This window comes from Grus americana, chromosome 11 (assembly GCF_028858705.1).
Source record: "Grus americana isolate bGruAme1 chromosome 11, bGruAme1.mat, whole genome shotgun sequence".
Lineage (NCBI taxonomy): Eukaryota > Metazoa > Chordata > Aves > Gruiformes > Gruidae > Grus > Grus americana.
In genome coordinates, this window is record NC_072862.1 from 4737475 (window position 1) to 4756975 (window position 19501).

General features: G+C 40.8%; 1 protein-coding gene across 1 annotated transcript in view; it reads right to left on the reverse strand.

Moving 5' to 3' along the window:
• Nucleotides 1-18672, reverse strand: part of PPP4R2 (protein phosphatase 4 regulatory subunit 2) — a 34301-nt gene extending 15629 nt beyond the window's left edge. Inside the window, exons 1-2 of the mRNA XM_054838109.1 lie at nt 18476-18672; nt 17604-17685 (exon numbers count right to left, since the gene is read on the reverse strand). Coding sequence (XP_054694084.1) covers nt 17604-17685; nt 18476-18509 — 116 coding nt within the window. The 5' untranslated portion in view covers nt 18510-18672. The remainder of the gene's footprint in view (nt 1-17603; nt 17686-18475) is intronic.
• Nucleotides 18673-19501: the final 829 nt, after the last annotated feature.

A 19501-nucleotide genomic window follows, 5' to 3' on the forward strand; every position in this document is an offset into this window, starting at 1 on the left:
TAAACTCTTGGAACTCGCTTGCATCTCACCCATAAAGAAAAGCATTTAGTTCATAAACGATAGAACTGTTAAGCCAATATGACACAAAAATTAAGAATAAAATTGGCATATCCTCCTAATTAGAAAAGCAATCTATATCTACACCTCTAGAAAATTTAAGTTATCAGCATACATTGAAAGACTGGTCACTTAGAAAGCCAAACACTAGTAGTGACATGAGAAACATGGTGAATATCTGTTTTCATGAAAACAAAAAAAACCTCTTGCACATGTAGCACCAGCTCCTTGAGAACAATTCCAGCATCAGGATGCAAGACTTCTGTTTTAGGTGCTTTGTTACAAAACAGAAGACACTGAAAATGAGCAAAGTTTGTTCAATACCTTCTGTAGATAAGTCAAGAGCCAAATAGAAGCGGAAGAAAACTTTCTACACAGCTTTATGTACAACCTTATTAAATTTTATACACTGGAAAACAACTGACAAACACTTTAAGCTCTGTAAAGAAACGAAATTGAAGAAATTCCATGGAGAAAATACTATTCATGCTTTCTTCTGAGCAGGCTTGGTTATAAATACTTGCTGTTCCCACTCAGCATTGTACATAATCAGCCTTTTCTCAATGCACGCTTGCGTCTTCTAAACCATGCTTTTCCTGTCCACTACACTAACTTGTGAATTTGTACTAGCAACTTTAAGAGCTCTTTCATAACCGAAGAAAAAAAATTCCTATGAACATTGTATAATCTGTAAAAATATATTCAGAAACAATACTTAAAAAAAATCAGTTGATCCTAAAATGTTTTGGTTCAGTATACTTTCATTCTAGAGTATGACAATTTTGAAATTATATACATTTTATGTATATCTAAAGCATCTTTCACTACAATATCTCGGTCATCCTGTGTAAATATACCTGTACAAAGACAGCTCCCCTCCCACCAGCTACTGCACCATCCTTCCTTTATATCAGCCTACAGGTTTTGCTCTGACATACAGAAAATTAGAGGAAGAAACTGGTTTTATGAAAAAAGCACCTAGCAAGGAAAAAAAGTAACCAGAGGCAATAATGAATGGCTGAAAAAGAAGCAACCACAGCACACTTCCAGAACTTTAGCTTGTATAGATATATATCATAGCAGAACTACACATTTCAAATCCTCCCAGGACCGATGTAAATGCCGGTAGTTTAACTCAACAATTTTAAAAAAAAAAATTAAAAAGCACCTTTAATAGTCAAGAGACAGATGAAAGCACAGAAGCTAACACAGAGTCCAACAGTTCAGTCTTTGTACATTACTTAAATACATGATACTATGTCCTAGATTTAATATATGCTAATAACTGTGCTTTAAGGTACAAAATTATGTTCAACACCATAATATTGTACTAGAATGCAACCCCTGACCTTGCAATTTAAGTAAAAATTAGAAACATAATAGAGAAACATGGATGGAAGAGATTTCAGTGTTTGAAGATACTCAGTTGTGTTTTACAGAAACAGGAAAGCAGACCACACCTGATTGAACAGCCAATAGTGAGAAACATAAGCTGGTTTTGAGAATATTTATGTATAATTAGAGAAGCATCATGAGAAAAGGATAAAAAAGGGTGGGGGAAGACATGTAAAGCATGAAATAAGCAAGCAGAGATTAAGTAAAATGACAGGCTACACAAAAAAACACCAATAAATAAGCATTTTTTAAAAATCTTCCCCACAAACACACAAAACCCCAGGACAGGATCAGAATTACTAAGCGAAGACAAGAAACTTAAGCTCTATGAAGAAAGACACAAAGGAGTTTAAGGAAACTCTACAGTCAGAACAGTACTACAATAATGTACTTATTCACCAAAAGTTGATGACGCAGCAAAAATACCTCCATTGCACAGGGAAGGAAGAACTAAAAAGATTAATTTAGACAAGGGACATAACCTAGCATGTGGAAACAAGGAAGAACAAAATCCTCAATAACTTTGTTCTCTAATAAAAGTAAACTATTTCACACATGTACTTGAACTACATGATTTTCTGTTGGAACTAATCCATTGCTACAGATCAACTGAAGTTTGCCAGACAACATCAACCAAGTTTAGAAAGCCACCAATTCTATTTGATAAACAGCACTCTTCAACATGGGACAGAGGTGACCTTAGACAGCAAACACTTCACGTCATCTGATGCTATGCTTTGATTTAAAAGAATTACTAACACTAAGTTGCTTGCAAGGTATGATTGCTTCTCTACTAACATGATTTGCACAGAATTCATCTTCCAAACACACACAGCAAAAACAAAATTGCATTTTACATGGAAATAATCTAATCCTATCACTCCCAGAGTAAAAAACAAACAAACAAACCCCAACACTTCCCCCCCCCGCCACTGTTCCCTTAGCTCCTGCTTACTCAAAATGTTTGTACTGATGATGAGAAAGCAGCTTTTTCCCTTACTGCACTGGTTATTGTGAGAGAGGAAAACTCTCTGTCAATAGCTTGCACTAGCAGGATGGCTTTTGTATGTCAGAGAATTAACTGATATTTTCTTCTGACTGTCAGACAAGTTTTCGTATTTGATTCTTTTGCCACTTGGTATATTCGCTTCAGGACACTTGAAATTTCAACAAAAAGAGCAGACAGCCAGAAACATTTAATGAAGTTGTTGGAGTAAGATTTGACAAACATTAAAAACCAATTAACAGAAGTAATAGTGAAAGGTAACTTCAGAACCTGAAACAGAGAGGAGTCTTGCTATCTGGAGAATCACAGAAAAATATTAACTTTCAGAGAACCAGAACAAGGGAAGGAGACAAAGTTGCAATTACAATATCCCTACCTCATTCATACACACACAGTGCTTTCCCTACTATTTTTAAGAAAAACTATCCATGTTGAACAATTTTTTTCTTGTGTATTTAGTACTACACCGGAAGGCTTTGCTACAACATAGTGATCCCCAACATTACTACATGACTTGGACATTAAGTGTAGGCTGGACTGCAGGTCTCAAGTCTCCACAAGTGCAGAAGACAACTAGGGTAAGTACCTATTTCCCTTTTTAGCAACTGTATTAAAGTATCAGATGTAACACTAAGGTAGCACATATGGCTTACACACTTTAGACAAACTCTACAGGACTTTAAGTTTCAAACTTCAGTAAGACCTATGGAAGGTAAGCAGGATAAAACCCAAAATTTACTAAAGGAGGAAGAATTCAGAGTGCCTGAAATAAGGCTAGCTCCTGAAAGGAAGGTACTGCAATTATTTCATAAATCTTTCTGGAACTGCTCCACAGAGTACAGGTTTAATTAAGAAAAACATTATATTGAAAGGATGTTAAGCTTGTAGAGATCTAGCTATGTACTTAAAACATTAAGAGTCCCAGGAGTCCTGGTGTGATGTCTGTCTTCAAATTTCACAGTGTTTAAGTTCATTACAAAATTGCTTGGTTTAAATTTTAAGAGGATGCCATCTGTTTTGGAGAGATGCTATATACCACAAAGAACATAAAATGAAAAAGAAAACAAAGTAGATCTACTATTGATTCTGTTCATTGAACAGGCTATAAAAGAAACAGAACTTAGTAAAAGAAGACAGCACTTCCCTCTCCATCCTTATCCTATTATTAGCTCTCTGTCAAGAAGGAATAAAAAAAAAGCACAAAATAGTATATTTAGGATGCAAACACTTCATATTCAATTAAACTGATTTTAAGGCAAAGTCCCCAGAACACAGAAGGAAAGATCGAGAGGACAATCTCAGAGGGATTCACTTAACATGTAACAAGAGATACGAGTCACTTATATTAGCTTTCCCTCCATTATTGTTGGCTGAAATTACACTTCCACAGAGACTTGCTAGTAGGAAACAGGTGTTTAAGTAAAAAAACTTGCCAACTTTAATAACTGTTTCTTCTCTTTTGTGCCTCGCTCTAGAGCTCATAGAAGATGAAGAAGTACTCTAGAACACAGTAATATCCGCAGGCTGCCAGAAGCAAAATTAAAGTTTCACCCAAAACAAGTTAAATCCTTTCCTATTCTGGTCTATCAGTGGGATCTCCAGAACTATTTAAAAAGTCAAAAGGCACAGAAAATGAAGTGCACCCAGCAATTACATATCCCTGTGCAAGGTGGAAAACTTTCCAGTGTGCTCTTTCCACAGCATTGATGCAAGATGTATCCAAACAGGAATATTGTGGACTAGATGGAATATGCCACTTCTCAAACCAAAGGCCCACCTCTGCCACCAGAGAGCACAGAACTTATCCCCAGGCACAAGAAGCCCCAGGGTGGTTCTCTTTCCCCACGCTGCGGAAAGGGCAGCACCTGGGATTCGAGTCAGGAACCTACCCAGGACTGCCTGCCCCAGCAACCTGAGCATGCATCCAAGAGGTCCTCTCCAGCAGCGTCGACAGCTAAAGCTGTGCAGAGGAACCGATGGACTGCACTCCTCTGGGGAAAGGGGGACTGAGGCCACTCTCTTCCTCATCTCCTTCCTCGGTTATCTCTGTTCTTTGGGATGAAAGGGCAGTAGATAAGCATACTCCCTCTTATTTTTTGTTGTTGTTTTGTTTTAACGTTTACCTTACTTAGCACACCCTAATTTCAGATATATTGACAGGGTATAAACAAGGATAACCTGGAAGCACAGTGACATAGAAAGGGGTGCGCAAGCTAAAAACCTTGTTAAGAACTGCCTGTAAGACACATTCCCCAGCATTTTCATCCAGAAAGAAACCCCACTGTTGCCATTTGACAGTTTTTGTACAGGAATTACTATTGCACACTTTATTATATAAATAATAAAGATTGCTTCTTAATGAGGAGTGCTCAATGGTAGAGAAACAGCTTTCAATTTCTTCAGAAAATACCTCTGAAAAATGCTGTGGTAGAAAGCTGGCAATACTGAACTACCACTAACGGGGAGATCAGGGACGCGGTAGTTCAGCAGGGGTTTCATCGGAGTGCAGAGAGGGAGGGTGCTGCCCCACCACGTACTTAACTTTATACCTGGTCTACATAGAAAGGGGCAAGCCTGCTCTGCTGCTCCCACACATTCCTGTGATCCCACACACAGGGAGGTGAAGCAAATCACTCATCTAACCACAAAATTAATGCTACAGATAAGGAAGAATAAGATGCATGATGTGACTAGTAGAGAGCAGGGCCGTTCCTTTAAGCAGCTGTCCTCATGTACCTCACTTAATTCCACTCTTGCTTCAAATATTCATTGAATTTAAAGTTTTTTCTACTTCCTGTGCTTTAATACTATTTTGATGCGGTTAGTTTCAGTGTCATTATTTTGCACACTGTTGCCACTTTCACAATCCACACGGTGCAGATTAACACGGGAAATTCCAAACAATGGCAATAGATTTACACAGTAAAATCCCCTGTGCATCAATGCAGACTAGTTTCTTAAATGCTTCTGGCAAGCTGACAAACCCTTCAACCTAACATTAAATTAAAACCTTAAGCAAGTGCTAGATTCTTTATCGGTGTTTCTGAATGAGCAATAAATTTTAAACTTTAGGTGATACAGCACAGTGAATTTACTGGAACATTGTGCTTTGCTGTGAACGGTATACTCCTGTTTGGAAAACACGCTGGCAAGCACTCTTCCTGGAGGAGCGTCCTGTTCACTTTCACCTGATAACTCATGTAAAATTAAAATGCTCTCACATTTTATCTTCAGTAGGATTTGACCTCATGTTACCTTTCACTTTAATTAAACATATATAGAAGAGCTCTAAAGAGGAAAAACTGGTATTTCCCACAAGCACAGAAGGTATTTTTCCATTTTCACTTGCTGATTGTTGTCAGCCTAAATTAAGTCTTTGCTCTCCTTCTTGTGTGCATGACAAGCTCATTCCAGAACCATGGAAACTGGAATGCGTTAGAACTATATCTACTTCAGTAGCATTAGCGTTCACCTCTCTACTACTTGCAAATTACTACTGCTATTGCCAGGAACAAAGATTAAGACTTAGTTATGGAAACAGATAGCAGACAAAGACATTAAAGTAGTATCTGTAATCATTGAGGGACTAATTGTGATCTCTCCTGATAAACATTCAGCTGACTCCAACAGAATACAGCTGTTCCACAGAACAGAGAAAAACCATAGAATTGTTTAGGTTGGAAAAGACCTTTAAGATCATCAAGTCCAACCTTTAACCTAGCACTGCCAAGTCCACCACTAAACTACGTCCCTAAGCACCACATCTCCGCATCTTTTAAATACCTCCAGGGATGGTGACTCAACCACTTCCCAGGGCAGCGTGCTCCAATGCTTGACAACTCCTTCGGTGAATAAATTTTTCCTAATATCCAATCTAAACCTCCCCTGGCAGAACTTGAAGCCATTTCCTTGTGTCCTATCACTTGTTACTTGGGAGAAGAGACCAACACTCACCTGGCTACAACCAACCTCCTTTCATGTAATTGTAGAGAGTGATAAGGTCTCCCCTCAGCCTCCTTTTCTCCAGGTTAAACAACTTGGACTTGCTCTCTAGACCCTTCTCCAGTTTCTCTAGACCCTTCTCCAGTTTCTCTAGACCCTTCTTTGGACACGCTCAAGCGCCTCAAAGTCTTTCTTGTAGTGAGGGGCCCAAAACTGAACACAGTACTCGAGGTGTGGCCTCAGCAGTGCTGAATACAGGGGGACAATCACTGTTCTGGTCCTGCTGGCCACATTACTTCTGATATAAGCCAGGATGCTGTTGGCCTTGGCCATCTGGGCACACTGCTGGCTCATATTCAGCTGGCTGTCAACCAACACCCCCAGGTCCTTTCCCGCCAGGCACCTTTCCAGCCACTCTTGCCCAAGCTTCTAGTGTTGCATGGGGTTGTTGTGACCCAAGTGCAGGACCCGGCACTCAGCCTTGTTGAACTTCATACAGTTGGCCTTGGCCCACCGATCTAGCCTGTCCAGATCCCCCTGTACAGCCTTCCTGCCCTCAAGCAGATCAACACTCACGCCCAGCGTGGCATCACCTGCAAACTTACTGAGGGTGGACTCAATCCCCTTGTCCATATCACTGACTAAAAATATTAAACAGAACTAACCCCAGTACTGAGCCCTGGGGAACACCACTTTGGACCAGCCACCAACTGGATTTAACTCCATTAACAACTCTGTGCCTGGCCATCCAGCCAGTTTTTTACCCAGCCAAGAGTATGCCTATCCAAGCCATGAACGGCCAGTTTCTCCAGGAGAATGCTGTGGAAAACAGTGCCAAAGGCTTTGCTAAAGTTCAGGTAGACAACATCCACAGCATTTCCCTCATCCACTAAGTGGGTCACCTTGTCATAGGAGGAGATCAGTTTAGTCAAGCAGGACCTGCCTTTCATAAACCCACGTTGACTGGACCTGATCATCTGGTTGTCCTGTACCTACCATGTGATGGCACTCAAGATGATCTGCTCCATAACCTTCCCTGGCATCAAGGTCAGACTGGCAGGCCTGTAGTTCCCCAGATCCTCCTTCTGGCCCTTCTTGTAGATAGGCATCACATTGACTAATCTCCAGTCAACTGGGACCTCCCCAGTTAGCCAGGACTGCTGATAAATGATGGAAAGTGGTTTGGTGAGCACTTCTGCCAGCTCCCTCAGTACCCTAGGGTGGATCCCATCCAGTCCCAGAGACTTGTGTGTGTCTAAGTGATCTAGCAGGTTGCTAACCATTTCCCCTTGGATAATGGAGGCTCCATTCCACTCCCCATCCCTGTCTTCTAGCTCATGGGTCTGGGTAGCCAGAGAACAACTGGACTTACTATAAAAGACTTAGACAAAAAGGCTTTTCCTCATCCTTTATCACTATGTTGTCCCCCCCCGCATCCAATGAAGGATGGAGATCTGAACTAAAACCCCTGAGCTAGGACTCAGAATTTTTCAAGAATGTACATTTCTTAATACAGTTATCTAAAACCAAATTAACTCAAGTACCTTCGTTTTACTTTAAAGGCAAAAACTGACCATAGAATGAAAGAGGAGATTACAACACATTCTTCATGCAAGAATTAAAATCTAGCAGAGTGGAAAGCAATAAGCACAAAGAAACCAAAAGCCTTCAAACTTCCACAAACCACCAGCAGTGGCTTATCTATAAGGACAAAAGTAAAAGCAGATGGTATATTCATTAAATTTCCTTCTTCTACTTGAAAATTTACCTGAAGTTACCTTTGGCTAGTAAGAATAAACTGGTGTATTTACTGAACTATTCCACTTACTGTGCTTCTGCACTGTGTACCAATATGTAAATTCTTACCTTACTCTGATTTCTTATTCTTCATATAATTTCATTTATGCACATATTCAAATACCATTTCTTATAAATCTCAAGTTTTATTACAAGCAGAATGACCACCCCAGATATTGAGTCTCCTATAGAGTGCACAACAACTACAAAGTTCTCCAAGCCTTACAAACACAGACTTTTGGATAAGCGTCAAATACCAGCCAAGTCCTCCCATCTGAGCAATATCAACTATAGTTAACTTATTTACAATTTAGTTACCTTTTTTATTCCTATTACGCAGAAAAATCACTATCAGGAAACCACACTAAACTTATGTCACGATATATGCAGACCTAGCATCTTCATGCTGTCATGTATTTTACAAGATACTTCAACAGATTTTATTTCTCTAGTTCTAGATAACATTTTTACCAATATTTTGTGTAATTACTACATTTACCTTTGTAAAAAAATTAGTTAGCACCCTTTGTACTACATTATCTTCAAATAGTTTGAATTTTGTGTACTTTTGAATCTGATTAACAATCTTTTAAATAACACTTCCTGCATAACTTAATTATAAGACACACAGAAGTGTTCAGGAACTCCCAGTAATCACTTTGTGTACAGCAACTGTGTTCTCAGTCCACACCTGCCTCACTTCTGTAGAGTCTATCTTCAAGACAGGGACTAGATTACTACACATTTCTGCAACATTTAATGCAAGACTTTGATCCAGTTATTACTACAACAACCTATGCTACGAGTAATTATTTCAGAGAGGCATGATTTCAGTGACCGTATTCTTGAAATTACATTTTAAATCTTTAACTTTAATTGAAGGACATTTACATGAACCTTAGAATTATAAACGGTACCACTTTTGCAACTAGGACAAAAAGTTGGGGGGGGGGGGGGTATTCTCTCACAAGCTACTAAGCCCTAAGAACGTTAGTCATCTGCTCCACCAAAGATAACTGTAGCTGCATTTGAATAGCGCCAGCCAAACAGATCATCGATAGCAGATAGGCATTATTTGTGTCAAAATACCTCCCAAAAAAACCCACTTACATGGTCTAGATCTGCATTTAACATCATTGGACATTTTGTTGAAATTTAGACAACTGTATTTATTTCAACTCTGACAACTCTATGGATTATTCTTAGCTTTTACTTATTTCCATTTCAGATAAAATTTCACTGAACAGATTAGTGTTCACTAAGGCGTATTTCAAGAGCAATGCTGTGCACTGTGCAATAGAAATTCTGCAGGAATTCCATAGCACAATTCAGAGTGTATCCCGTTCAATAGATACTGCACAGGAAAATAATTCATCAGGCCAAGGTGCAATGTAATTCTGTAGTACTCCAGAGTCAATGCAGGCAGAATACAGAAACATTAAATAGATGACACTCTCTCAATAAACCTGTACAGCAGAAGTGCAGGAGTCAAAACTTAAGAAACATATTATGCAATAATTGAAGCATATTTAAAAGTCTTCCTGAATTTACAGCAAGTTAAAATTTCTATCTCTATAGGAGCTGCCTACAGAAAAATCACTGAGTAATACAAAATTAACGCTTGGATAATTTCATACATAACCTCTTCCATACGCAAACTAAATTCCATGTGTCTACTAATATAGGAAACTGAAGTTGTTCTAGGTATCACCAGTTTGCACAGAATAAGCAAATAAATAAAAGAAATGCTGTAACACATCTGGTAGGTGTACCTATCATTGTTAAATGACCAGTGCAGAGAGATCCACAGATTATCTCAGAAGAGCGGTAGAGCACACTGAGATAATACTATCAAATCTTTACTATATTGAGCAATAAAACTGGGAAACAAGATAAAGGAAAATGCACTCTGTACAACTGCTTTTGGATCTGAATTAACTTTCCATATTCTTATGCTTGCCAGTTCAAGCACTGTCCCACAAGAACAACAGGCTTCACTCAGGTCTGAAAGCAGTACTACTAGGATCAGGTAAATTGCACTTCTGTTACTAATTCTTTCCAAAACCGGAAACAAAAGCCACACAATTGGCTTCTACACAAGACAGTTTGGCTGACACACACTAAGCCTGGCCTGACAAGTTGCACTCCACCTCAGTGACCTAATACACAGGGCTTAGGTGTTTCTGCATCATCACACTCCCTCACCACTTCTGAGCAAAGCCTCATAAGGTGTAGCCATCATGGAAGCCTTGTAACTTTCTTCAAGTAGTATTATTCCTAAAACCCACACTGGCCAGACACCGGCTTTGTGGAAAAGCAGCATCAGTCTGTTTTATCCACAAACCTGACAATCCCCCACCCCTCAAGATGACCAGACTGCTTTGCATCCTCCCTTCTGCATGCACCATTGTCTTGTTCCTTCCCCTTAACATGTGCCATCAAGCACAAACCATCCCAAAATCTGTAGACAGGAAGAGGGAGCAAGGCTCATCAATTATAGGGCCGAAACAGAAAAATTTGCTACTGTAAAGTGTAATATGGAGTGACACAATACCCAAACATCTGGGAAATTACTTGAGCCCCGCTGGACAAGACAGAGGTCATACTGAGGCAACCACTACAGCTGTAAAGAAACATTACTAAGAGGAAAAGGTAAGAACTGATAGAAACTCTGAGGATGAGAACAAATCTGATCAAGCAATGCAGAAGAACTGAGCTTGAAGAGCAGAAGGATGCCCACAAAAGGCTACTAAAGGTAATCAACAGAAGCACATGCAATCATTAACTGCAACAGAATAAATAAATGGTGGCAGGGTTTCTGTGCAAAGTAACAGCGAACCGTCTGCAAAGAGACTAGCAGGGAGTGTGCTTGGAAGAACAAACTGTTTACAGCAACAGGGAAGAAAGACATACGTACAAATGAAAGTCCGCATGTGCATAGTTACATTTGCAGTTAAAATAGTCCGATTACACTGAAAAGTCAGCATTGCTATGAGGAGCTTGCCTTTTGTTTCTCTTTACACATGTATTCTATAGAGAAACTAAAGTTTATTAGGATCAGTTCATCATGAGCATTTTATAATGGTAGTTAGAGTTTGACCTTTATACTGTAAGCCCCACTCCCAACAGATATGAAGTAGCAGCATTTAAAATAAAACACTAGAATAGTCTGCATTTCCTAAAGGAGCAAGTGATTTAATCTTTATCACAATTGATTCCTCTGAAGAACTCTAACTGTACATTTGAGAGAGAGAGATATATATAATTTTTATAATATAGGTAAAAGAGCCAGGAAGCTAAACTATCTTTGATAAAGAAATCAGCAGGCTTTTCAGCCAAGGTTCCTGTCCTTTGGAGGCATCAGTGGATTATGAGACAGAAAACACAGTGTCAGTGGAATGGGAATTACTGGGGAATAATTCCAGCTACTTAGTGGCACGGAGCTAGTGAGGAATAATAGTAGGAAACAATGCAAGGAAGTTTACTCACATCTCTTGCTTCACTGAGAACATGGAAATGGAAGAGGCCTATACTAACAAAGGCACACAGACATCTTTTAGAAAATATTATCCTGTTTATTATGGCAGGAACTTGAGAATTGTTTTATTTCATTTAAAAAAAAAAAATCCAAAGGAATGACATGCCCCTAATAGTTCTAAAGATTTCCAGATAGTGATTTGCCTCTGAATCAGAACAAAATTTTCAAACTAGTCAAAAAATTCTAGCATACCAATGTCAAGCAACAAAACTACTAGTTGAACAAAACCAGAGAACACACTTTATAAAAAAAAGTGGACTTAAATTTAAGCATGTGAAATAAGCTAAAGGTCATATGGCTACAAAAATCTACGTATTTGTAACATCAAAAAGGAAATTATGATACAAGAGTTCAGAATACATCATTAAAACACTAAAGCTGAGAACAGGAACTTTTACGTATTCATTGCTACCGTATCTCCATTCACATCTTTTCTACAGCCAACAAACTATTTCATTGCTGTAACAAAATAGTATAAAAACTAAGCTCATCCAAAAAAGTGTCCTAAAAACGTAGTAAGAAAAAATGTTCACTGCTACATAAGGAACACGAAACAGTATCAAAGGGTCAAAGATACTTTTTGCCATTATCTTTGACAGAACTACAGTTATGTAACTTACATTTATGGTTATATAATTTACCAACAGTAAATCGTGCCTGATCTACCTGACACTGTCGATGAGTGAAGATCGTCAAACACAATTAACTCAGCTTCAGCAAGACATACAGCAGTCTCCTACAGCACCTTTGTAGCCAAGCTGGAGAGCTACAAACTCAGTGGACCATCAGGCCTCCACAGTAGTGGTTGTGGTCAACAGGGTCCAAAGTCTAACTGCAAGCAGTTACAAACGACTTTGCTCTCAGTCAATACTGGGGCCAATACCTGTGCTGGCAAACGGGAAGCTGAACATCTGTCAGCATGGCCTTGCTGTGACAAAGGCTGCCCACACACTGCGTTAACATTTGCAGTACCAGGGAAAGCAATTATGCCCCTCTACCTGGCACTTATGAGTCTATAACCGCAAACTATGTCCAGTTTGGGGTCCTGCAACGCAAAAAGAGAGCGGAAAGAGCAAGGTGAGCAGAAGGCCACTAAGACGGTTAACTGAGCCACAGCGCGTAACATAGGTGGGAAGCTAAGGCAGCATGTCGTCTTCTGGAAAAGAGAAGGTTATGGTGGAGCAATCTAACTGCTTTTACCACTGAAGGGGTAATTGTGTACAGGCAGGATGGAAACAGACTCCCTTCAGAGGTGCACAAATGAGGGGTAAGAGGCAGTGGTCCCAGGCTGCTCAAAGGCAAACTCCAAGTTCCTGCAAGGGAAACCTTATTCCCAGTGCATGCGGTTAAGCAGTGAAACAGGGAGCCAGAGGCTAGGGAATTGCCATCACTGGAGATTGTCAGAAGAGCTGCACGAAGCCCTAAGCAACCCGAACTAACTCTGGAATTAGCTCCCCCTGAGTATGGGGTCTGACTGGATGACCTCCAGAAGTCCCTTCCAACTTACCCTATTCTATGATGATACTATAGATGTTCGTGTTTGCTCTACAATCCCATGTATTAAACTTGAGTCAAGAAACTTTGCAGAAAAGCATTTATGTTGGTCCTCAAAGAAACTAGCAAAGTGACAACTTCTGTCTTCAGGCGTAGATGAGGTACAAATTAATATTTCAGATCTTCCAGAGAAACTCTGAGGAAAGAATTTGACTACAGAAAGAAATAAAAACCAGAATGTATTTAATGGCTGTTTATACTGCATTCATAGAACTGGTATAACTACATTACATCCTCACCCGGCCAGTGATCTCTACTTAAGCCTAAAACTATTTTACAGTTAATCACTTCTGCCCATATACTATATTTATCCAGATTTTGGTAATTCACTACTTATTTCTGTATTCCTTCACTGTCAGTAAGCATCTGTATTACACTTTCCACTATAGCAAGCCATTAAAACTGTGCTTTATAGGTTGCTGCCTGAAGGCAGGAGTGGGGGAAACACAGAGAAAGTTGACATAAAATTTCTGATTGCTTTTGTTTTCTAAGTTTTATTTTCGACTTCAGAACCAAAGGAAAATTCCAATTTTCCTTTCCAGTCCAACAAATTGGATTTTCTTAGTAAAGTACCTAAATAAATGGTTTAGAAACATTTTTGCAATTGAAGGGGTAGAATGATTTTAAATCCAAGAGAATTTCCTAAGAAGCAAGAGAAAATATATTTTAAATACAAACCAAGACCCCAATTGATAAGTCATCTTCATATTCATTAAGAATTCTTCAGAAGAAAAAAAATATTTTACTTTTGCATTTCACTTCTAGTACTGCCTCTTAAAGCTGTTTCTACTTCAGTAAAAATAGGTAAGTGGATTTCTTATGCAAAAAACCAAGCATAAAAGCATATCCTGTTTTTAAAGAAGTCTTCCAAATACAGTGAAGTATTAAGACTAACATATTTCGTATCTTTTCACTTGACTCAGTTTTGCAAGTCATGTTGATATCTTACAAACTAAAGAAAAGGAGGTTATAATGATCTTCCCTGACTATACTTCATCTCACAAAGCAAAATTCCATGTTAGTAACTTAGTAAAAACTCAAGTAAATTAAGGAGCACCTCACTCCTCTGAAAATAAAAAAAGTCCTAAGACTCAACACAAGATTAAATAAGGTTGAACCATAAACTTTATATTTCACCTAAGGCTAAGTCTTACCATAGCAACTGTTAAGAAACAAAAATATTTCGACACGGCCAAGCAATCAAACTTTTGCTTCTGTTCACCTATAATAAAGGAAGTTTAGACTGACTTTTCTAAATGCAGGCCGTAGTCTTGCAAACAATTAAGTGAATGGTTAACTTTGCACAAGACAGCTTAAACTTCAAATAGATGACATGATTGCATGATCAAGCTTTTACTGCAAGGTACTGATAACACAACTAAGTTTATACTGATAATATAACCAAATTTAGCAACATTTTTATTCCAGACCTTCCTTGTAAATGAAAAAGACTTTTAATTACAATAAAGACACACTCTGAAGAGCCTTATCGTAGTTGCAGTGCTGGCTTACAGAACTCTCATCCTTCATTCCTCCCCTATACCACCTCTTCAGCTGCTCTGGGGTTTAACATACCAGTTAAACACGGACAAAACAAGCTGGATCAATGAACTCAACCTTGTTAGAAACAGTACTGCCAAAAAGAAAGTTACAACTGCAAGCAGTTTCCTGCTCTAGGTTACCATGCAGCTACATAAACAGTTGAACAAGCACAAGTGAAATAGTGACACAAGGGCTGCACTAGCCAAGACTGCTGCCAAGAGAAATACTAGTAAAGTTACAGCCTAACCTAAACCCGCATCTACCTGCTCCTAACTCACTCGGATGAATAAGCACGTTGAAACAAATAGGGGCAGGGAGGTACCCAATGGCCTTAAATGAGCCCATACTTTCAATCTGTTAAGCAAGCTATGTATGCTACGATCATGATAAGAACCTTAAGTCATTTTAATTTACTTCATTAGCACCCTTTCAAAGTAAGTTTACTAACTGCTTACAAGATCTGCTGCAACTATGTCCAAAAGAGGTATGGGGTGGAAGGGGGGTGAGAACCCAGGATGTAGACTGCAGTATATTATCTAAAAATCAGTATTCATCATAGAGCAAGTTAAAAAGCTGAGGGAACCCCCGTGAACACTATATAAACACTCCTAGAAACAACAATAACTCAAAGCAAAAATACTTCACATTTCACTTGTCCTTATTTGCCTTGGTCCTCACACAGGTACTTTTTGTTTGTTACTTTAGGAACAGGCTGTGACTGAATAAGATCCATTGTTTTTCAACAAATAAGTCTGCAAACCGTTTGTATAATTGCCCCTGACTTAACAATCTCCCCCCGCCCCCAACTGAGCTCTCAACTTCATAAAAATCCTAATAAATATTACTACAAACTATTATTTTAGATTTCATCTTCTCATTCCAAGGCAATCTATTAATTACTGGTTTAGATTTTATTAAATAAAGTTATTTTTGCATAAGTGAAAATAAAGAATATTTAGGTCATTTTGAATTAATATGTATTTGGTAGGTTTGTATATTCAGGAACACTTTTACAGTGGTCAAACTGTACCAGCTTAAAAATACATTAAGTTCTTATAATGCATGTTACCAATCTTTATACGAATGTTCACCATAAGATTTTAATTGTTACTCATTTCTTCCTGATACTTTGATACAAAACACATCAGTGAAAATAGAAGCATATTTGATGAAGAAATACAGACTTCGGTAGATAACAGGAAGCAAATTAAACATTATGGAACAATATTTCCATGTCTGTCTCCAGTTTATATTAGATACTTCTGATGTTCACCTCTGACACTTTTTAAAAAACAATTTACTGTAACTGAAAGGTTCAAGAATGCTGAAAAAATCTACAGACCTGAAAAAAAGCCAAAGAAAATCCTGGAAACATAGAAGGCCAGGGTCTGCATGAAGTTCTAGATGATAGATTCCAGTTCAGGTTTAAGCAATGGCTTGTAATAATCAAATAATAATCTCAATTTCCCAAATGGAAATAAGATCAGCAGTTCAGTCGTTCTCCAAATTTCACATAGGGAAGAATTTTCTCAAGAACTTGCCCCTATGCAATCACTTTTTTAAAATTACTTTGGAATATACATAATAGTGAAAGAAACAATAAAAACAGCCTGAAGAAATATTTCAGAACAGGGAAAATATTTTAAACACGCTATACAGACAAAACACACCAGTGAGCCCACACTACAGTAAGTACTACACCAAAATATTAGGCATTACAGCTGTGTATTTTTGCTGAGCCAAAGCCTTCTATTCAAAGAGCAAAGTACATTTCAGAACTTGTTTTTCTTTCAAAACCATTAATTCAAGCAGTACTAGCAAGATACAAGAAAAAAAAAAAAAACCACAAAGCCTACAAACCTCTTACAAGTCAGAGGGATTCTAGAAACCCAAACAAAGACCCTGCGATCACTGGTCGCTAACAAAACATTGGTAAAAGCACATATGTCTTGCTGAAGCCTGTAGTCTGGCACTAGGCCGCAAAAACAAGGAGACAGCCTGGGAGCCAGAAAGTGAGCAACTCAATAGCAAGGCACCCAGGGAAGCCTTTCCCCTTCCTGCCAAATAGTGATCCAGCAAGGAAGTCACCCAGTGCAGCACCAGCGTTTATCCCTGACAAGGAGCGCGTAGTGCAGCTCCTTCCAGCTACATCACACCTTTGGACAGAAACCCGCGAGGGTGATCTGTGAAAGAAAGTCCAGGAAAAGTGAAACTCTGGTGCAAGCTGAAAAACAAGCAACTACGGAAATTCAGAGTAGTTCCCATATGTCTCCTCTGCAGAATGTACCTATGTGATTCTCGCCTCTTCATCAAAAGCATTTAGACATAATCACCACACAGCATGGCATACAAAGCCTAGAAACAAATCATCTAAGCCATTCATATATTTCTGTAAATAATACTATTAGTTACTGTATACAACAGGTATTACAACAGCATACAACAGACACTGCAACAGAGAGCTAAACTTCCCATTTAAAAATCTGAATGTCACATAAAATGTAGAAAGAGCAACAGGTTTATTGTACTGAGTGGGATCAACAAGACCTGACAGATACCCCTGAGCAAAGCCTATACATAAAGTCTCCCCGTTAGATTAACTATCAGCAAACAAAACTAATCCATCCAAAATTAAATGGGAACTAAGGCAAGCTTATTTAGCTCACAGAAGGAATATACAGACAAAAAGAGAATCCAGGTAGCATCTCATTGACTTAAAACACAGAAACATTATAAGCTACAACTGAAGATCACCAAAAAAGTCACACTTACATTGTCTCTCCAGTCTTAGCAACATGACAAAGAAACTGATCCAGTATTGGACATACTTCCTTCTTCCCTCTCTTCTCAAAATCTGTTGGTATGAGAATGACACAAAAAGAATGGTAAAAGAAGACAGGACAGAACAAAAATCCATAATAATTAGCGACGTATTTGCTTTAACGATCAGTACAGCTCCCACAAAAACATTTTCACGCTTTCACAATGCTTTAGTTGTTCCCAAGAGCTCCACCAGCTTCCCAACCCTGTAAGACTCTTAATATTTTCGTGTGGAGAAACTACATGCATGTGAGTAGCAAAAGTTGATTTGCAACTTCTTTTGAGCAGCTACAACAGAGAAAAAGGCTGGTTTCCTCAGGCTGCATCCAGCAAGGCAAGCTAGCACAGAAGTGGACTGAGGAGGGAGAAAAAGAAAAGATACGGCCGAGGAAGGGGAGGCAGACAGGCATACGGGGGGGAGAAGAGGGCATTCCAGGCGAGGGGAGCCCCGGGCCTGGGGGAGAAGGGCCGGTGGGGTCACTAACCTCCCTCTGCTGCTCCCACCTCATGCAGCCCAGAGCAAGCCCGAGGGGATCGCTAAGGCAGTGGGGATTAAGGTCTCACCCCTCCCCTTCCCACAGGGAGCCCCCGGCCTCTCCCCACTCTGCGGGACCCCCTTCCCTCCCACGCAAGTGGCCCCCTCCCGACAGCACGGGAACCCCGATCCTCGTCCCCAGTGGAGGGGAGCTGCCGCCCTCAGCGAAGGGCGCTCCCTCCCCCCGAGAGGGTCTCAGCTGCGAGGGATACCCCCGTCCCCCCACCTCAGCACGGGGGCACCGCTCCCCCCCCACCCCCCCGGTCTCCGCAGCAAGCCCCGGCACCACCTTTCAGAGCTTCCTGCAGCCTCTCGACATCCATGATCCGCCTGGGCGTCTCCCCCCCCGCTCCGCGCTGCTCCCCTCCTCCAGCCCCCCCCCCACCCCGCGCAGGAAACGGACTCCAGCCGCCGCGCACACACAGAGACCCCGGGCTCAGCAACCTTCCAACATGGCGCCCGGGCCGTCCCCGTGCGCGGCCCCGACAGCCCGCCCTCCCCCTCCCTCCCGCCGGGGGGCGGTGGCGCGCGGGGAGGCGGGGCCACGGGGCGGCCCTGAGGGAGGTGACGGGGCGGCTCACAGGGAGGGACGGAACGACCGGGAAGGAGGCGCCGAGGTCGGGCCCGCTGGGCTACTTCCAGCCGCAGCCGTAGTTCTCCTCGGGCCGGGAGTACCGCCTTCCTCACGCCGGCCCCCACCACGCAGATCTTCGGGGAAGGAGGTGGGAATGCGGAGCTCCTGCCCCACTGGCGGGGCCTCCCTGCCCCAGCCCCTCAGGGAGCTCGTGTACCTTCCTCCCCCCTCAGGCTGAGGGCGACTGCTGTTTCCCCACCCTCAAATCTAATATCTGTTTGTGCATAGGCGTGCCTGTCTCCCTTTTATTCTCAGGAAGGGGCTATCTTCCCCCTTCTTACCTCTCCCACCCTTTTGTGGGCCTTCAAGCCCAACACCTGCTCTCCCCCGGTACAGGTTACCTGTGTTCTGGGGATGACCCCTTCTCTCACCCGGTGCCACCACTACAGCTTTAACCAAAGGGAGCTGAAGTCCAGGCAGCCTCTCCTGACTCCCTTCTGGACAAGGTCCCCAGGCAAGGCAGGAGGTAAACCCAGAGTGGAGGCTGAGGGCTTTAGCCCAGCAGCCAGCTGGCCACGTACAGGTTTGTCCACCCCAAACACTTCGGTAGAACTGAGGGACATGGCAATGGTTGGTTGTGGAAAGAAAGGGAAATGTTAACACGCACACACACACGAAGTTGTAAATAAGGTAGCCAAGTATTGATGCCAGCTATTACTCCAGGCATATGTGAGCTGGCAC